General features: G+C 49.0%; 1 protein-coding gene across 1 annotated transcript in view; it reads right to left on the bottom strand.

The window, feature by feature from the left end:
• Pdilt (protein disulfide isomerase like, testis expressed) overlaps positions 1-20,588 on the bottom strand; it is a 35,921-nt gene that overhangs the window by 12,445 nt on the left and 2,888 nt on the right. Inside the window, exons 2-5 of the mRNA XM_026402500.2 lie at positions 19,089-19,291; positions 10,104-10,310; positions 3,586-3,719; positions 2,293-2,430 (exon numbers count right to left, since the gene is read on the bottom strand). Of these exons, the coding sequence (XP_026258285.2) occupies positions 2,293-2,430; positions 3,586-3,719; positions 10,104-10,310; positions 19,089-19,291 (682 nt within the window). The remainder of the gene's footprint in view (positions 1-2,292; positions 2,431-3,585; positions 3,720-10,103; positions 10,311-19,088; positions 19,292-20,588) is intronic.

A 20,588-nucleotide genomic window follows, 5' to 3' on the forward strand; every position in this document is an offset into this window, starting at 1 on the left:
ACAGTTCTAACCAGGTTATATAACCATCTTATTTAATCCTCCTGGCATCTCATGGAACTGGGTGCTGTTATCTCTCCTACTTTGCACTTCAGCAAATTTGAGGCACAGAGAAGTGAAGTAACCTATCCAAGGCTGCTCAGCTAGTAAGAAGCGAAGCCAGGGTTGATGGATGGGTCTGGGGACTGAACCCAGGGCCTTGCCGATGCTACGCCTGTGCTCATTGCTGACCTGCACCCCCAGCCCCAGAGCCAGGACTTAAAATGAGAGTGACTAACTGACTAACATTTTAGCTGCGCTAGGCTTACCAAGTGTAGAGTTAAAGGTGTAAAACATGAAACAATTTTTTATGGATAATAATATATATGGCAAATCTTCCAATGATATTAAAGAATGTATAATAAAAAGTTAATCTCTTTATTGGACAAATCCCCAAATCTCCCAATTCACTTCCCTCCAAGTAAATACTCTTAATTAATCTTATGCATTTATGCTTAGATACATAAACATATATAAGTTTATATGTTACATGTATGCATATACATATATATTTAAGAACAAAATACAAAGGGTAGAACAATATTTGTTTTCTACATTTTCCCTTTTATTTTACTTAACTATATTTTTATATTCTTTTTATTTATATATGATAGCAGAATGCATTAAAATTCTTATTACATATGTAGAGCACAATTTTTCATATCTCTCGTAGTATATTCACACCAATTCGTGTCTTCATACCTGTACTTTGGATAATAATGATCATCACATTCCACCATCATTAATTACCCCATGTCCCCTCCCTTTCCCTCCCACCCCCCTGCCCTGTCTAGAGTTCATCTATTCCTCCCATGTTCCCCCTCCCTACCCCGCTATGAATCAGCCTCCTTATATCAAAGAAAACATTCAGCATTTGTCTAACTTCACCAACCTAGATGCCCTTCAATAGATGGATTTTAAAAAGTGGCATATATACACAATGGAATATTACTTATCAATAAAGGAGAATAAAATCATGGCATGTGCAGGTACATGGATGGGGTTAGAGAAGACAATGCTAAGTGAATCGGATTATTGTATCCACCAACTTAAAACCTCTCCATGGCTTTCACAGGCCCGAGAGGAGACTGAAGGCTCACTGCCCTCCCTGTAGGTCAAGCAGATCTGGGTACCACTCCACACATCTCCTAGGTGGCCTTGGATACGTGACTATCCTCTCTGGACAAGATCTGTAAGTAACATGGCAATTGGAAAGATTTGGCTTCCCGTGGGAAGGGACTGAGGGATCCTCCAGAAACAGACCCCAGTGTCCAAAACTTCCAACAGGTGGAAATGCTCTGTAAATCTGAGCTCTGGGATACAACAGCCACCAGCCTCGTATGGCTGTGGAGTATTTGCAATGTGGCCAGTTTTGTTGGAGAACTAAAATCTTAATTCAATTAATGTTAATGGTAATGGTCGTAAATGACTAGTTGCTGCCTTATTGGGCAGCTCATATCTAAATCCTGGATAGGGACCGAGGAAGGTCCCTTGGAAGGTCTTACAGGCCTCATTAAGAATTTCAGTCTTTATGCTAATCATTGAAAGCCATTAAAGGGCTTTCAGAGAGGAGAGAGGTAATCCCAAGTCTTGAATTTGGGGAAGAATGCTCTTGAGAGCACCTGATCTGTTCTGATCAGGCCAAAGCTTACTGCCATAGGCTAAAGGAGATGCTGATCACTCCATTTAGAATAGTAGCAGAAGAGACAGGGAGAGATGCCTAGATTCAGGGGTGTTTGAGAGATAAGATCGGCAGGACTGGGGTGATGGACTGGTCCTGAAGGGTGGGCAGAGACAGAGGTTGGAGTGATGCCTAGGTTTTCATGGTCAGAGATCTGACCAGGCACCCTCTACCAAGGGAATGAAAATATGCAGAAGACCGGAAGGGCAGACCATGACCGTGAGCTTAGCCGTGTTGAGCCCTCTGGTGCTGCTTGTCAGGGTCTGGAGACTGGAGAAGTCTGGCCAAAGACAGATATTCATAAGTCACGGGTGTATAGGTGGTAATGGGTGATGGAGGGAGGATGGGGAAGCGTGGGCCAGAAGAAAAACAAACGTGTGAGATTGGACCTTGATGGACAAGATGGTATTTACTGGTTAAGGAAGGAGGAGCAGCATCATCCCAATGGAGAATGACCATAAAATCCAGAGAAACACCAGGTAACTGAGATGTCACCGAGTTTGGACCAGAAGCCCACACAGGTTCCACTACTTTGAACTAGAGACCCCTCACTAAAAATAGGATCCAAGTCCTACCTTCTTGAACACAAGGACACTGTCCAGGATGACGCTGAAACGTCCACGGGTGTTTTTGATAGCCATCACTGCAAACGTCAGCTCTGGGAAGTCTTTGATCGTATCATAGAATAATTCTGCAACCTCTTCTTCTAAGTCCTGTTTGGGAAAGCATGCTCCATAAAGGTTCGATAGAAAGCAAAAAAATATCTGGCTTATTTAAGGGGAAGGTGGAAATGGTGGCCAATCTGTCTTCTGGTGTTTTTCTGGGTCATCTGAAACCCCTTTAGGGGAGTGTCATAACCAGAATGCTTCTCAGGCCAGGTCTAAAGCTCAGTTAGGCAAACTCTCAGAGGTCAGTGGAGAGAACTGATTATCTCCACCTTTTTCCAATTACTAAAATAAAGGTTGTCCAAAACCCAGGGATGGAGAAGTATTTAATATTGTTCCTGAATTACTTTCAGAAGCAGCAATTGATTTGACCACATGTAACACCAGATGTGAACTTGGTAACAAGATGCGGCCAATATTCAGGCCTTCATGTTTGAGCTTGAAAGAAACCTGGGACCAGAGACACAAAGAAGGGGAAGGAGAAGAGGCACACTCTCCCCGTGTGTGGATAGGTTGTCCAAGTTGTGACTTGGCTGGGAGTAGGGGGAGTCATCAATTTAGAGTAATTAAGTTAGATCCATGAGAAACTCATTTTCTAATCAAAAATAAGTTGCAAATTATTTATATATACAAATAATAAGATCAATAGAAAGCTATTATGAGATAGCTCTTTATCAGTTTTAATTCATTTATGTCTCTTCCAAACATCTTCCCTTATTATATTTATGATGAGGGCTGATGCATTTTCAAATGGGTGCATATTTTAGAAGTGTTAATGGTTTTCGTTTATGGGGATGCTTGGACAGAACATGGGGTGGAGACCAACACACCCCAAACACAGCTGGTGCTGCTAGAATCATAGAAATCAGTAGCTCTCAAAGCAGAAAGTAGACACCCCTTTACTCTGTGACATTCTAAATGGAGTCCCCCAAAACACTAGTTATATAACTAAAACCAGTTAGATAAATATGTCAACCTCCTCTTCTTTCTCTCCATTCCTATCCATCTTGCTAACACTGCCTCTAACATTTCAGCTACCATTTTTTTTTCTCCTTTTGTTTGAACACTGGAGCTGCCCCAGAAAGTCAGCTCCTGGGATGGGGCACTTGGGCCTGAAACAACCCAAGTGGAAGAGTCTCCTTACTTCAACTGCTCCCAAGCCCACCAGTGGAAAAGCCACCTCCCATCTTTTGAACTCCGTACCTGGAAAAATCCAACGATGACCAAGGGTCTGATGGTCACAAAATCTGCCAGATCACTGCTGGTGTTGAACAAAAATGCTTTCTGGCTAATTTGTCTTCTCAACCAAACTACCAAGGCTGTCGATTCCACCACTCCTGGAAAAGGATACCACGGAAGTAGCCTCCTGAGTTGGAGGAGGCCTAGCTTCCTCATGTGTCGGGTGGAAGTACCTTGTCTTGGGTTCCCACTCTTGAAGGTCAAGATCAGCTTCCTCATTCCCTTTCTCCCCCAGGCTCCAAAGTATGAACATTAACAACAGCAGGTAAATGTTCCTGAGCTCTTTCCAAGGGCAAGACCCTTTGCTGAATGTTTTGCTTGAACAAACTATTTACAACAATCATATGGGGATGGATACTCTTAGTCTCCTTATTTGCAGATGAGGAAATCAAGGATCCACTTATTAATAGCCTGTGAACTAACTAAGCTGGGTCCAAACTTAGGAGGAAGCCTTCGAATCTTTTCTCACACACTCTCCAAGGTGACAGAAAAATGAATTTATTTTCTTAACATGTAAATAAAAAGACCAGATAGCTTTGTGATTTGGGGGATACCCTGTTATCCTTCTGTGAATCCAGTTCCCCAGCTGAGACCCAAATATCCTCTAAGGTCATAGGATCCTGACTTCAATTCTCAGCCAGTATATGGGAGGTACCAAGCACTTAAAGACGCATATGCTGCATCTGCAGAGACCTACGGTGGGCCAGAATGGACTCAGGCCATGTACAGATGCATATGTGTTTCCTAGAAATATCAGTTTCACATGATGGTGAGCAATGTAAGTTACTACTTTCTCAGTGTCTTCTGTAGAATAGACTAGAACAATGTACATGAGTTGGTAAGAGGAAGAAGTTGTTGTGAATAGCTTTGAAATAAATCCACAGACCTTTATTTATTCACTCACTTATTCATTTCTTCACTTATTCATGTGACAAATGTGTATGGGGTGCCTTCTATGGTCTCAAATGCCATGCTTAGTCCTGGGGACATGAAGGTGACAGAAATAAACACATCCCCATGGCTCTGCAGCTCTCATTCTGTCGAGGAAGACATTCAACAAATAATCACATAAGCACGTGTGCAGTTTTTACAAACCTATTGCAAAGATACTTGACCTAGACAATAAAGTTCCGGAAGCTGTACTGGAAGGAATCACACACAAGCTGGAAACAGAAAGATGCATAGGAGTTAACCAGGAGTCAGGAAGGGGAAAGAAAGGCTTCCAGGGAGAGCAGGGGACCTATGCAAAGACCCCGTGGCAGGACAGATTATTGCATGGGGCTTAATGAATGCACCCAGAATTGCTAAGTCCACTGCCAAGGGGTCTAAATTCAGTTTCTTTGCTTATGCATTCCCAAAGCATCATGCCTTAAAAAAAAAAAAAAAACACATACGTTAGAATGAAGTATATTTACATGCAGAATTATGCAAAAATTATAGCATAGTTTGATGAATTTTCACAAAATGAGCACCGTCATGTAACTATCACTCTGATCAAGGACTAGAACGTTACCAGACTCTCAAAAGTCCCTGCTATGCTGCCACCCCACCCTACCCACCCAGGGTGACCGCTATCTTAACTCCTAGCAGCAGGCATCCGTCTGCCTGTTCCTGAACTTTGGGTGAATGGAATACATGGTGTGTGCTCTTGAGTCTGGCTTTGTGACATTTACGAGATTCATCCGTGTTGTTCATGCACTTGAAGATCCATTCCCGCTGCTGTGTGGTATCCTACTGTGTGTTTCACAGTTCAGCCGGCCTCTGCGAACTGTTTCCAGCCGAGGGCCATTTTGACTGTGTTCTTGTGCATGACTCTTGGGCATACTGAATGGCCTTCTCTAGGGCATTTGGGCCAGGAGTTCTGGACGTGGTTATGCCTTGCTCAGAGTTAGACCTGAGAATTCAGTCCCAAAGCTGAGTTTCTGTGTCCATGGTGCTCCTAGTTATCTTTCGGGAGAAGATAAAAATGGACACAGAAGAAATTAACCTGCTTCTCTTGTAGACATTTGTCCAGCCAAATGTTGTTTTAAGTGCCAGGAAAATAACTGGCTTAGAAATTCTGAAAATATATAAAATTTAAAAAAAAGTGTACAGAAACCCTTCAGGTGGGTTTAGATTTCAGGCCATCGGACCAGGGGGCTCTGCTCCGCCCTGGGCCACTCTCTCCCTGTCAACACACCATGGCCCTCCAGGCCACCAGGCTTGGGTTCCTTACTCTCTGAGGGCAGCTTCTTCAAGTCCCGGTTCCGTCTTCTCCACTCCCCGACTCTCCAGTCCCTCTCTGTCTTATGACACTTTCTGCTTTCTCCACGGAGCCTGTCTCTCTCTGAAATTGCTGTGATGATGGTTGTCTGTTAACTTGTTCAGTGGGAGCTGCTCCAGTAGCTCGAGGAGGGTCTGGCACATCCTAGGTGCTCAAGAAATCATTCCCAGTTACAGTGAACAAACATCAGGTGAGCCAGCTTAGGGGACTTGATCTTGGACCGGCTTCTCTGGGTTGGATGGGTCCCCTTTTCCCCTCCGGTTCCCATGAGACTGAAATAGCCGTGAACTTGGCCAGTACCGTATTCCTGGGCGCCTGCGTTTGAGGCACTGCCCTCGTTGGGCACCGTGCCTCTCCCCTGGTGCTTGGCCATGAGCCAGAGGACATGGTGACAAATGAGGTGTGAACACTTTGTCAATGATTGACAGGGGCTGGCACAGCTGCCTGTTCCCAGGCAGGCCGTAAATATGTCATTAGCCAAGGCCCTGGGGGCAGTGTGAGTCTGCTGCCCTCCAGGAGAAAGCCTTTCCCACCATCCATCCTGGAGATTCGAGGAGGATGGGACTGCGGCCTTGACCTCGTCAAGGGCTACATCCCACCAGCCTCTGGAAGACAGGTTTTCCTAAAAGTCACACTGCAGGAGTATGCAAAGTTCTGTCCCCCTCTCGACTCAGGGACGTCCTGTCAAGTAGGCAGAAGAGGCATCAGTCAATAAGTCAACAACATGAGCAACTGCAAGCCCAGTTGCCCCCAGGTCTGCAAACTTATTCAAGTTCCCGTAGCCAGTGCTTGTCCTAAAATTCAGGCATCCTGTGACCCAGCCGGGGCTCCATCCCGACATCCTGTTGCCTCTTTCTCTGGTTGGGAACAGTACGACAATGGTGTGGGGGGAGGGGGTAAACAAGTCAGCAAAATGTGGGCTGGCCCCTCACCCCTCACCCCTGCCTGCCTACAGTGGGCCCTTGTGATTCCATTCCATTCAGACTCAAAAATCTATTAAGAACCTAATTGCTTTGAGGAAACTAATAGTTTAAACTAATAAGCTAATAATAATAAACACACCCGCCATTTATTACAGCACAATGCAGAACAGGGCTCAACAAACTACAGCTGTGGAGGGGGCAAACTCTGGCCCGCTGTTTGATTTTTATGAATAAAGTTTTATTGGAACCCAGTTATGCCCGTTTGATTTTTATGAATAAAGTTTTATTGGAACCCAGTTATGCCCGTTCATTGACAGATGACTGCTTTCACTCTGCATCAATGGAGTAGGGAGTTGTGACAGAGATTTTTAGGGCTCATGTGGCCTAAAGTATTTACTATCTGACCCTTTGCAGGAAACTTTTGTTGACCCTGTTGCATTTTAGTGGGTGTGCTTTGAAAAAGTCACTCTGTCTTTTTGTCCCTTAGTTTTTTAATCCCTAAGACACCTCCTACACTGGGTTGCTATGACACATGAGAAGGCCTAGGCAGTGCCCGGAGTCCAGCAAATGCTGCAGGTAGGTGTCGGGCCCTGTGCCTTGCAAGCATTGGTTCATTTTCCCAGAAACCCTGGGAGGTAGATATTTTTCGCCACCCCCATTTTGCAGATGAGGAAACTTGACTTTTGACAAGAGGAAGTGATTATTCCTTGGATGAGAGTGGTGCTGCCGATACAGGAAGCCTCTTCACAGGACACAGAGTGGAAGTCAGATTGGCCCCTGCCCTCCTGGCGCTGTCAGCTCCAACCCTGTGGGGCCAGGGCTCTGATGGCGGGGACACGAGTGTTGAGGACCACAGGAGTGGAGCATCCTGACCCGGGTGTCAGGGCAGGCTTTCTGGGGAGGTGACGATGAGGCTTGGTGCATGGCAGAGGAGGCCCCAGGCACTGGCTCCCACCACAGAGGGGCCAGAAGGCCTTGGGATCTTCTCTGACATCATCACACACAGCCTGGGAGTTGTCCCGTGGCCACCTGATGGCCTTCCATGGAGTTAGCTCACCCTTACCAGGAGGGAGGCATGTGCCAGACCTGAGCCACTCTGGGAGCAGATGTGGACCTGGGCAAAGTAACGGGGGCTCCTCGTGTCTTTACAGCCAGCCCCAAAGGCAACTCACCACCAAAGGCTGCTTACTGGAGTCACAGGTCCCCATATCGAGGGTCCTTACTCAGTGTCTTAGGAAACAGCCCTCTTTGTCACTTCTCACACTGCTGGCAGGGACAGAAAAGTGACAGAGACGCCTCATCTCTCCTCACCCCATACAAGCACCACCCTCCTGCACACCCGCTGGGTGCTGCAGCCCCTCAGGAGCCATTATGTAACAGCTCTGAGGTTCTCTTTGGGCAGCACCTTCCTCCACGAGTGTCCTGTGTCCCTCATGCCCCCTTGTGTCCATCCTGAGAACTGCAAAGCACCCTCCAGCCCTGGCAAGAAGCTGGCCCTCCCCAACCCCCCACCCCATTCTTGCAACAATTATATCAGGTTTATTGGAAGCTGCAGTCTCAGTTTCCTGAGTGTCAATCATTCAACACATACATAAAAGGAACATTCTCTAGCACAGTAGAAGCTGTGCTGGGCTCTCTGTGTTTGTTGCTTTTGTAACATTTATCCACCCATTCCTTTTACAGATGTTTACACATCCATACGTGTAAATTAGAATCTACCATGTACCATACCAAGACACATAATTCTCCAGAAATCCTCACTGCCAAGGTCAGGCTTGACACATGGAAGGCTGTCAATAAATGCACGTTGAATGAATGAATGAGTTTAAGTTAAAGTATTCAGCAGAATTCCATCCCAAACCTGTCTTGCTGTCATTATCTGTTAGTCTCCCTTTCAGCTACTGAGTGCTTTCCTGGCCTGGGACCTTTTCAAAATCATTCCAAAGTCAAAGACAGGGGCAAGAAGTATAAGTAGGAGTTTGACCCGTGGCCTGGTGTTTATTAGTCCCATACCCACCCTCCACCTCTTGGGGCTTCTGGGGCCCATCAGCTGAGGTGTAGGCTGTGGTAGGGACAACTGTATGTCCTTTAGGGGCTAAATCACATTTCTCAGGCTTTCTTGTAGTTGCTGGGGGCCATGGAACAGAATTCTGGTCAATGGACTGTGAATAGAAGGGAGGTTTGTCAGTTCTAGGCCGTGATCCTCACCCATGGCTCCTCAACCAGCTGCTAGCTGGATCTTGGGGGGAAATAGGTGGTGCCAAGACCCTAAAGGAAGGGGGAGTCACAAGTTGGAAAGACCCTGGGTGTAAGAATGGCCTTCGACCTTAGCCTAAGCAACTCCATTTTAAAACTCCAGTTTGAACCTGCAGTCCCACCAGGCACGCCTACGGAGCCCTCCAACACGGTCATCAGGCATAGCCTGACATAAACAAGTCACTTCTCACAACCCTGGCCAACTCAGAGCGAAGTCTCTGTCATGTTGCCCTCATCCTGATAAGGGCAAGAGGTGAGAAAATCAGGGGGGGACCACCAGAGCAGATGCTTTAACCTCAGGACCAATGACGTTATTGAGAAATCTGGTAGCAGCTGCTAGGGATTGAAAGGGGCCGTCAGAAACCCCAAAATTTAGTATAAATGATGGAGAAAAAGGAACAGACATTCAGCCAGCCGACACTGATGCCCACGTGCCGGGGAGCCTGATGAGGACCCTGGACTGACATCCCGACTCTTCTCCTCGTTTTCCTGATCCTCTGTATCTTCCTCACGGCTCTCAACTCTACAGCCGCATCTTGACCCTGGTGAGAAATGCAACTTCTCCCTAGGACCCTCTCCTCAGCCGGCCGTCAGCTCCACCCCAGGAGAAGCCTGCCTCGGCCCCTGACCTGATGACCTCGGTCTGCCTGTGTGTCTGCTGGACTTAGAGCCCAAGGCTTGAGACTTTAGACTGGCACTGGAGCTTCGCATGCAGGGGGATGTCTGTCACGAGCCTGTCTTGATTAAGTGTGTTTGCTGTAAATTGAGCATGTCTATCACAATGCCCACCATTAAGGATTGTCATGATTAAGAACCCACAGAGTTGTATTGAGTGATCTGAGTGAATAAAGCATTAAAAAGGGCCGAATCACCTGGACATTCTTTATTTCTCCCCCTCGACTGCCTAAGTCGCATCTCTGCCCACCGCCACACGGGGTCCCTGAGAGACCATGAGGATCAGCACCTCCCACCCACAGCCTCGGTTGCCAAATAGGCTTTTTGTGAGAGCACACAGTCGACTTGACCCTTGAACCCGTTACCTTTGCAGCTGATGGGCTGGGACCTATTGCCCTCAAAGAATAGCTTCAACTCCGGGGCCTTCTTCACGCCAAACTCCTGTTGAAGCTCCTTCTCCACCGTGATGTCGACTTTGCCAAAGCCAAGACCATTCTTGCCCTTGCCCATGATCTCCACAGCTTCTCCCAGCTCCTCAGCCAGGTTCCTGGATTGCTTTGAGGATGGGTTGTCTGAAACAGCCAACAGGAAGACAGAGCTAGTGAGGGCCTCCGTACCCACCCCATCTCCCAAGGCTCCTGGAGCTCACTGCTGAGGAGTTAAGTTTCCGGAATGTGACGGAACGTGGACACGATGGGTTATGAAATGGGACTCCTTGGGAGGGGGTCCAGTAACACCAGAAATACAACTTCGGGCAGCTTACTCTAAGTTCTACCTTAGTGTAAGATGTGAAAAAATAATAGGGGCTACCTCATGGCCTTGTGAGAGTCCAGTGAGATTTAACAAGCAACTGTGTGGTCGTGCTTCTTATAGGCTAGAACTTTACATGTGTTAAGCCATTTATTCCTCCCAATAAACCTGTGTGGTCATCATTATTATGATTATTGTTATCATCATCATCATCATCATCGTCATGACCCCATGACCCCACTGGTCTGGTGGCAGAGTTCCTGTTCTCTGACCTCTACTACGCAGGTGAACTTACCTGGCCCAAGGTAAGTTCACAGCACCTTATTACTGCGGTTATTACAGTTGTAAAATTCCTGTGGTCAGAAGTGTGAAGGCAGAAAGAAGGAGCGAGAGAAAAGGGAGACCTCGTGAGCGCCCCCTGGTGGAATGTTCTAGAGGTAGCAGTGAATCCCTCCCATGCCCTGGAGCCTCCTGTAATGTGGCAGGAAAACCTCAGGCAGAGACAGCCCCCCGCCCGGGAGAGGGTGTGTTGGGGTGCAGGTGAAGGTAGGGTGTATCATGCTCTGGATTCCTTGGAAGATCACAGTGCTGGGCCGTGCTGGGAGCCCTTTTCTGAAAACAGACTCTCAGAGTGGCATGTGACCTTGACCTTGGGAGAAGCCTCTCTGTCCTACATGGGAGGGCACTAAGTGGCACCCCAGTCTGCCTTTCTTCCTCATGATGGCATAGTGACAGTCCCTCACCTCCCCAGGTCTGAGTAAGGCAGGTGGGCCAGGCCAGGGCAGAGGGCCACTGATTCCCTTCCAAGCCAGAACACTCTCTTCCCAACCCTCTGTCCATCTAGAGCACTTGCAGAAAGTGCAGGTCACCTCTCTGCTGGGGAAAGCCCAAGCCCAACAGGGAGGTCTTCGTAAAGCACGGTCAGAAGCTGGGCCCGGGGACAGCTGGCGCTCACCCCATTTCCAATAGCACACCTGCTCCTGTAGTAGAGCCGGAAATGAACCCTCACTATCATTAAACCCCCAATCAATGGCCAGGGGCAGAGGGGGTTTGCCTCTCTTGTAGTGATGGTGATGGTGGTGATGGTGGTGGTGGTGATGGTGGTGGTGATGGTGGTAATGATGATGGTGGTGGTGGTGATGGTGATGGTGGTGGTGATAATGGTGACAGTGATGATGGTAGTGGTGGTGGTGGTGGTAATGGTGACAATGGTGATGGTGATGGTGGTGGTGGTGATGATGATAACAAAATAATAAGAACAATAACATTCATTGGTCACTAATATGGCAAGACTTTGCTAAGCATTCCATGCACTTATTGTCTTAGTTTATCTGCAGACAACCCTGAGAGTGATCATCTATAATCACAGGCAAGGAAATGGAAGGGTCAGATCTCACAGCTAGTAAGCGGTTAGGCTGACATTGACTCCAAGGCTGATGCTCTCCTAGAGCCATGCTCCAACTACCAAATCAGGCACTTTGTCCAAAAAATGTCTATTTTCCTTAGAACAGAACGATGGGGTGCAGCTCCCAGTTCCCTGCTCCAGGAGGGCCCACGGGAGCAACAAGCCCGCTCTATGATTTGTGGTCCTGCTTCCTAACGTCCCTCTTTTTAAAGTTTGCCTGCTGGTTTCACCTCTGGGGCTCTGGAATCTTGAATTCCAGATTCTTAAAGGTGAAACAGATGCCCATCCCTCGGGTGTCTCTGCCTACTTCCTGCCCCGGCCCTTGGAAGTGCCAGTTTGGTCAGGGCGGGGAGACAGTTCAGGGAGTCTCTGGGGCGGAGCAGTGACACAGGCCCCAGTGACGCAGGCTGAGCTCCCCACAGAGCCACCTCCCTCAGGTCCTGGGGATCCTACCAGACCCTGCATCTGCTCTAGGGCAAAGCTTTGGTGCCAATATGGCCCCAGGATGCTCAATAAGCATCAGCCGTTGTGAGGACAGAGGTGGAGAGCTTTTGGCCTTGCTCCGAGCAGGTGCTCTCTGGGCAGGGAGGGTCCCTTGGAGACCGTATCTCCAGTAAGTGGTGAGGCTACTGGAGAGAAACAAAACCAGACCCAAACTCCCATCTAATGGCGTGGCTCTCATGCAGTTTCAGAATCAGTAAATGGTCCTGGGATGCTGTTAGACTGGGCAGCAGCTCCCTGACTGTGTGCCTGCGACGTGGGTGTGCTGGGACTGAGGGGCCTGGGATTTCAGATGGCCCTGGGTTCCCTTTTCTGAGCAGTCAGCATGATGCAGGGGGTAGCTAATCGGCGGGTGTGAGGGTGGCCGATGGAGATGAGGTCCCAGCACAGGGTGCCGGAGCCTGCCTTGTGTTAGCCTGGTGGTCCTCAATGCAGGACATTGGCAACATCTGAAGATGCTTTTGGTGGTCCCAGTTGGAGAAGGGATGCCCTGGCCTTCTGGTGAGCAGAGGCCAGAGATGCTACTCAATCTTTGACAATGTACAGGGCCATCCCCCAAACAAAGAATCATCCAGCTAAAATATCAGTAGGACTGAGGATGAGAAACTTGGCGTTTGATTAAACTTCAGATCAAATAATGGAAAAACACTCAGAGCATCACTCTTGCCACACTCTAGGGCTACTACTAGTCAGCAGAGCTCACTGTCCATCTGGACTTCAGCACGGTCATCCCAACCTTGTAGTTCTTCCAGACCCAGCCAACAAATTGTTCTGACCATCCCCCTGGTCTATAAGGTCCCTGAGGATGTGACTTCATCCATCTGACCTCATTTTCTCCTACTCTAGTCTTCAGCATACAGCTTTAGCCATACTGGTACGCTCACCACCCCAGGGCCTTTGCACATGTTGTTCCCTCTGCCTGAAATCTCAGATGTCTTCATGGGTTGCTTCCTCACAGGAAAGCCTTCCTTGGCCGCTCTGTTTAAAATTACAGCCTCCATCTACCCTTTTGTGCTACCCACTGTTTTCTTCATAGTATTTTTAACCATATGATACACCAATTTTACCAGGCACATCCACAGAGCCCTCCAGTATGGCCTCAAACAAGTCACTTTCCCTCACCCTGATTAACAGAGTGAAGCCCCTGGCAGGTTGTCCCAGCTTGGTGAAGAGGGAAAGGTGGGAAGATCAGGGTGGAGACCTCCAGACCAGATGTTTCTGACCCCAGGGTGAATGATGTCACTGAGAAATCTGGTGGTAGCTGATGAGAATTGACGGGGGCGGGGGTGGTGGTCAAAAGCCCCCAAATTTAGTATAAATGATAGAGCTGATGAACAGGGATTCAGCTAGTCGAAATAAGGATGCTCTCGAGCTGGAGTCCCTGATGAGGCCCTGACATCCCATCACTTATCATCGTTCCTGAGCCTCTGCGTGATCCTCGCCCGCTCTCAACCTCTACCGCCTCGTCTGCCCCTGGTGAGAGCCACAGCTCCTCCCAGGACCCTCTCCTCAACCGGGCGTCCACTCCACGCCAGGAGAAGCCCGCCTTGGTTCCGGGCCTGACCACCGCGGCCTCAGTGAGTGTGCATCTGCTGGACTCCAAGCCTAAGACTTCAGACCGTTGAGCTTAGCCTGCGGAGGGAATGTCTGTCGTTAGCCTGTCCTGATTAGGTGTTTGCAGTGCTTGGAATTAATCTAGAGGTGTTTGCTGTGGATTGATCGTGTCTACTGCAGCGCCTAGCATTGAGGATTGTCGTCTTCTTGATTCAGAACCTATAGAGTGAAACTGTGTTGAGTAATCTGAGTGAATAAAGCATTGAAAGGGGCAGAAATGAGTGGACATTCTTTATTTCTCCCCTCGACTGCGTACATCGCAACTTTGCCCCCTCGAGACAGTAATGAATGAGTAAATAAGTACTGAGTGTTCCCAGGGTCAGCACCGTGCTGCGGGATGGGCGGCCACCAGTGTGGGTATCAGACCTGCCTGCAGCCCCGGCTTCCCCGTCTGCCAGTTGTAGGACTTTGAGCAGATAAATGGTCGGACCTTGGTGAGACTTCTTTGTCTCATGTGTAAGATGGGGACTCTGGTGCCAAGTGCAGTGCCCGAGCACAGGTGCTAGATAAAGAGATGTCACTGTCACCCCTACACGTCGTCATTATAGTCATTGTCACTGCCAATGTCCATCAGCATTGCCGAACCATCACCACCATCTTCGCATTCATCATCCTGGCCACCGTCACCATCCCGTGCATTCCCAGCACAGACTCTTGCCCCCTCTGCCCTAGGGGCAAGGAGTGACGACCTCAGGGACCCAGTGTCCACTCCTGAGGCTTCTCTGAGCCACTCCCAGTACAGGGGGCCTTTCCTTTTCTCCTGAACTCATTCAAGGGAACTTTCATGGAGGGAAAGTGTGGGCCACAGGATACAACATCTTATGCGTGCAATCATTCATTTGTTTATTCACTCAACACCTGTGCAGACCTGCCATGTCCCAATCACAGGGCCAGATAGTAGCTCCCGGGGAGCGCCAAGTTGAAAAGCAGCTTTGATCCTGCACAATGTGTGCTACAAGAAGGAGGAGGCGCAGGGCAAGTCCCTTGCGTGATGGAGTGGGGCGACCTCCTCCCGTCTACGATGGAGCAGATGTGAAAATAGCCTCTTGTCCAGGAGCTGGGTCTCACAGTCCTGGTGAGGAAGTTCAGGAAGGAGGCTAGAGGCGGGAGGACTGCAAACACAGAGGCCAGGGGCCTGGCCAGGGCGAACATTCTGCCGACCACAGGTAACTCAGGGTGAAGGGCAGTGTTCAGGGGCAAGGGGCAGCAGGTCTGGGCTGCACCCCATGGAGGACTTTGTGGCCAAGTTCAGAAGTCTGATGTTTTGGAAAACCATTTCGGGTTATAATCAGAGAGTGACTCAACCAGATTTGCATTTAGAAAGAACTCTTGGGCCTGCGGCCTGTGGTTAGGGAGGAGGTTCCTACAGGGAATGAAGAGGGTGGGACTGAGGCAGGGGGAGAACTGGAGACCATGGGGGTCACTTCAGGACACAGGGCATGTTGGCGGGTTGGATGGGAGAATAGAGGGGAATCGAGAGCAACCTTGAGGGTTTTGACCCTGACATCGGTTGTATTGCCGTCCTGTTGCAGGGACGCAGGATGTGGGAAGAGACAGGTGTCTGGGATCAAATCCAAGGCGCTGAGGTCTCCCACACTCCTTGGGACTGGTCCTCAGAGATGAGAAGAGAGAAGCTGGACTTTAGTTAAGGGTGTGAGATGTTAGGGAAGTCCCTGAGGCCTAAAACATGCTCTTTATAAAGAGCCGATTTAACCATGGGGGGAAAAGGCTTTTAGAATGCTTTCCCCTGAGTGATTAATTTTTCCAAAGGTCACGTTAGAAGGCCAGCCAGTTTTGGAGAACTCATTTTGAACTAAATGGAGTATTGGCAGGAATCAATGATTCAGACGTAATGAGGGTAATTGAGTGTCTCTGGATAACCAGACCTCTGCTGGTGTGGAGCCCTGCTAGGAAGTGCCCTCTGAGGGGAATTATTGAAAATATTCAAATTGGTTGTGATCCAGTGCAGTTAAAGAATGCAAAATTGATTGGCTGCTCTGTAACCCCAGGTTCATTGTCAGTCCCTGAGTTAAAAGACCCAAAGAACCAAGAACAGGACATATTGCCCCGATTAAAATAGAAGCGGCACTGGACAGAGAGCTGTGCATTCTCCTGGGGACAGAACAGGTTCCCCAAGCCTGACCACCTGCGGCTCCATTTTTCAAAGGGTAAAAGTGTGTCGAGGTGCATGCTGGGCTGGCTCTACACCTGTCTACACTCACGTTGAGGATTCAGAACTCAGAGATGAGGGCCCCAGCCAAAAGGAGAAGATGGTTTGGATATTTGACCTGTGCAAACAACTCACAATTCCACAGCATGCATATTGGAGCTGCAGGGTTCTTGACTTTTCTCAGAAACAACAAGAGCTAAGGCCCAAGTCCTGGTGTGGATGAGGGATGGGCAGAACTGGATGGAGGAGCCATCAGGCACAGCGGAAGTGCCTGCCCTCCTGTGTAAAGGCAGAGGCCCAGACTGAACCTCTCCTTCCAGGTTTTGCTCAGCAGGTTTGAAGTAAGACCAGGCATGCGTCTTGCTCTTACGTTTAAGACAACCATTAACAGCCTGAGATGGAGGGATGTCCAAGGGTTAGAACCATTTGAAGGGATTGACAAAAAAGCGCATGCTCCCTATTGGGTGGAGGCAAACATGAGTCCATCAAACATTCCTTCCGAGAACTGTCAGTCTGAAGAACACAAAGAGAACAGGACTCGTGTGGCCTTGAAGTGGCTGCTGGGGAAGACCTGGGACTCAAGAAAACTGAGCTATTGCTACTGTCACATCCCCCTACTCCTCCTAGGAGTGACATCACTCAGAGACAATGCATCAAATAAGAGACAAGGAAAGAGGAAGGAGGTTTGGAAGACCAGAATTTCTAACAGGGATCATAAACTCAAGTGCTGTGTGGGTGACCGTGTGAGGCCTGCAGCACTGTTCCCACCAAAGACTGTCCAGGGCCTCACTGGGAAGCCAAACAGGATTTCTCTCACGTCAAAGCAAATCCCAAGTTTCCAGATGCCTTGGCTTTAGCTCAGGAATCCTCTGCACAACAGGAAGCAGGATCCAAGCCAGAGAAGGCTGCTCAGCTGCTGAGGCTGGGAGGCCACCTGACCACAGGCCTAACCAGTGCTTCTTCACCCTGGGGCACCAAAGGGTACGGTTTGGACTAGTTAACGACGTGCATTAAAAAGTCTGTGCCTTGCCACATTCCTGGCTTAAATAGGAAAGTCCTTGATAGCAGAAACCAGGGGGCCCTTGCAAAGACCATCCCCAGCCTGGTACAGCAGGCCTGAGTGTCAGGGTGAAGAACAGCACAATCAATCACTGCTCCTGCTTTGAGTGCCACTCGGGGCGAGTGACAGCACACTCACCCACTTTGGCACCACAGCTACCTGCAGAGGTTGTCCAGACGGGGAACTACAGTGGTTGTGACAACAGAAGCCAGCATCTCAAGCTCCCTCCCCCTGTGCCAGCACACTCTCTCCACCCAGCCTCAGTAAACCCGGGAGTCAGAGGTTGTTAGGTGCCCCGTGTTGCAGCCAAGTCCTGCTCATCTGGGGAGCCTGGGTGCTAGTCAGGCCTGGAAAGCCCTAGGAGCACACCCTGAGGGTTGACATGGAGCCAGCCATTTCCAAAAGCAGCTCTGAAGGCAGGACAGAGTCTGACTCCATGTTCACACCTCCTTTCTGCATTCTCCAGATCTTTCCATGAGGAAAATGGTTTACTATGGGTTCTGTAGTCCCCATTTGAACTGTGTGACCTTGGGTAAATCACTTGGACTCTCTGAGTGTCTGTGTTCTCAGCTATAAAAAAAAAAAAAAATTAGGTGAATCCTATAGGCACCTGGATGTTCAGTGGTGCATCCACTTCAATGTTTATAGTAGGACAATTCACAACTGCTAAATTGTGGAAGTAAGTTAGATGCCCTTCCATAGATGAGTGGATAAAGAAACTGTGGCATATATACACAATGGAATATTACTCAGTATTCAAAGAGAATAAAATCATGGCATTTGCAGGTAAATGGATGGAGTTAGAGAATATCATGATTTTATCATAATATAAGCCAATCCCCCCCCAAAATACAGGGGCCGAAAGTTTTCTCTGATAAGTGGATGCTAATCCCTAATGGGAGGGGCATGGGATGAGTGGAGGAACTTTGGATGGGGCAAAGGAGAGGGGAGGAGAGGGGGCCAGGGGGTAGGAAAGGTGGTGGAATGAGACGGACATCATTACATGTATGATGGCATGAATGGTGTGACTGCTTCATGTACAACCAGGGAGGCGAAAAGTTCGGCTCCATTTGTGTACAACGAATCAAAGAGCTTTCTACTGTCCTGGATAACTGATGAGAACTAATAAAAAATATTTTTTAAAAAAGGGAGGTGGAACAGTGCCCCTGACCCTGGACTACAACATCAAATGACTTCACATTTCCTGAGGGGCTTAGGACACGGCTGCACGCAGTGACCCCCTCCCACTGTGAAAACTGTTATGAAAATCCCTCACACTCTGACCCCAGGTGCAGCCCCGTGCCCATTCTATCCCCCGAAATGTCTGCTGAGGGGAAGAAAACAGTCCAAAGAGCAGAGACGTGTGTGCCCAGCTCGGACGGCAGAGGTGAAGGCCTGGGAACCCTCTCTCGAGAGCCTGGGCACAACCACAGTGGTTGGTTCTCTCTGGATGGGTTCCGGAATTTAACCCTTCTGATCTACTCTTCCCGATCATCCAGCGAGGTCATGACATTCATGCCAACTCCACAGAGGAGGACACTGAGGCTCAGGACAGTAAAGGCATCTGCAGGCAAAACCTGGCTCCTGGCCTTGGGTGGGACACGGGAGTCCCCTATAAACCCCGACTGAAGCGTCAGCGTGGTATCCAGCAATGTGCTTCAATCACCCGGACCTCAGTGTCCGCATCTGGAAATTGGGCACGATGCACCTAGGTTAACTTTTGGAAGACATTGATTACGTGTCCTTAGGCACTTTGTGGTATATAAAACTCTGCCCCCTTGCCCACCCCCAGAAGCAGGCAGGCGGGCACCACCCACTCATCTCCCATCACCCTGGGGGTGGGGACTCACGGAAGAGCACCAAGAGGAAGCGGGTCTGGTTCAGCATCACGGGCAGGCTGATGGTGTTCAGGACCAGCAGGTTGTGCTCCTCTGGGATGCGCAGGGGTGGGGAGAAGTTGAACCTGGAGACGCTGGTGTACTCCTCTGATAGGCTGTGGCCAGGGGATGCACAAGAGGCCAGCAGCAGCAGGTAGAGGAGCCCCAAGGCTGTCCTACAGGGCAGAGAGGGAGACAGCCTTTGTCCACACAGGAGGCCGGCCCTGCACCACTCCCCACTGCCTGCCCGCCTCCTATGCCCAGGGGAAGTGGGCACTGAGCAGGCACCTGCCTTCCAGCCACGCCACAGCTTGGCAGAAGCCCTGGACAAAGGTCAGATATTAGGATAACTCCAGTCCCAGGGTGGGGGACAGCTTGGGGAAGCTCAGAGCCACTGGGCACCAGTCAGAGCAGCCACTGGAACCCACAGGCCTCCCGGCCACCAGGTGAAAACTCTGCAGAGATGGTGCCCATTCCAGAGCCCCAGGACCTCATAGACCACTGGCTCAATCCCCAAACCGCCTCCCAGCGACCCCTCTGCCAACCACGCCCCACGCATCCCGCTCCTCGGCTTCTGCTCGAATGCCCCTGTGACGGTTTACCTTGCAGGAAACCTCCATCTGGTTTTTGAAATATTCTCAAGTGTAAATATTTTGTTTTCAAAGTTCACACTTGTCAATGTTGCAAACAACACAATCATATGTCAAGTAGAAAATAAAAATCTCTTCCACGTCAGGCGCAGGGGTGTACACCTGTCATCCCAGCAGCTCGGGAGGCTGAGGCAGGAGGATCGCAAGTTCAAAGTCAGCCTCAGCGAAAGTGAGGTGCTAAGCAACTCAGTGAGACCCTGTCTCTAAATAAAATACACAATAGGGCTGGGGATGTGGTGCAGTGGTCGAGTGCCCCTGAATACAATCCCTGGGACCACCCCCCAAAAAAATATCTCTTTCATAATTCCACCACTGGGAAAGCTGTAGGTAACTTGGAGTGAATCTTGACAAACATTGAAAATACCTATTTGGACACACTTTGAATGCACATTTTTTAAGCATAAATGGAATCAGACTCCACAGATTTTTGGTGCTTAGTTCTCATTTTTTAACTCTGATAATATATTAAAATCCCCTGGGGGGATTTTAGCTGCTTCATCTCACCCAAGACCAATTTCATTCAGAATTGCTCAGGGTAAGACCTCAAATATCTAGACATTTCAAAGTTTCCCAAGATGATTCTATGTTCGCCATTTTGTTTTAGCTTTTTACTTGGGAGATTTGGAACCCACACAAAAATAGAAAGAATGGTACGCTCTGTCCCCAAGGTGGTATCCATCCTTCAACTTCAGCTACTGTCTCAATCCATCTTATCATTTATAGCCCCGTCAACACTCTGCCCTAGATTATTTGGAAGCCAGTCTCAGGCACTGTACATTTCACCCATAAATATTTCACTAAGAATCCCTACATGACAAGGGTT

This window comes from Urocitellus parryii, chromosome 9 (assembly GCF_045843805.1).
Source record: "Urocitellus parryii isolate mUroPar1 chromosome 9, mUroPar1.hap1, whole genome shotgun sequence".
NCBI lineage: Eukaryota > Metazoa > Chordata > Mammalia > Rodentia > Sciuridae > Urocitellus > Urocitellus parryii.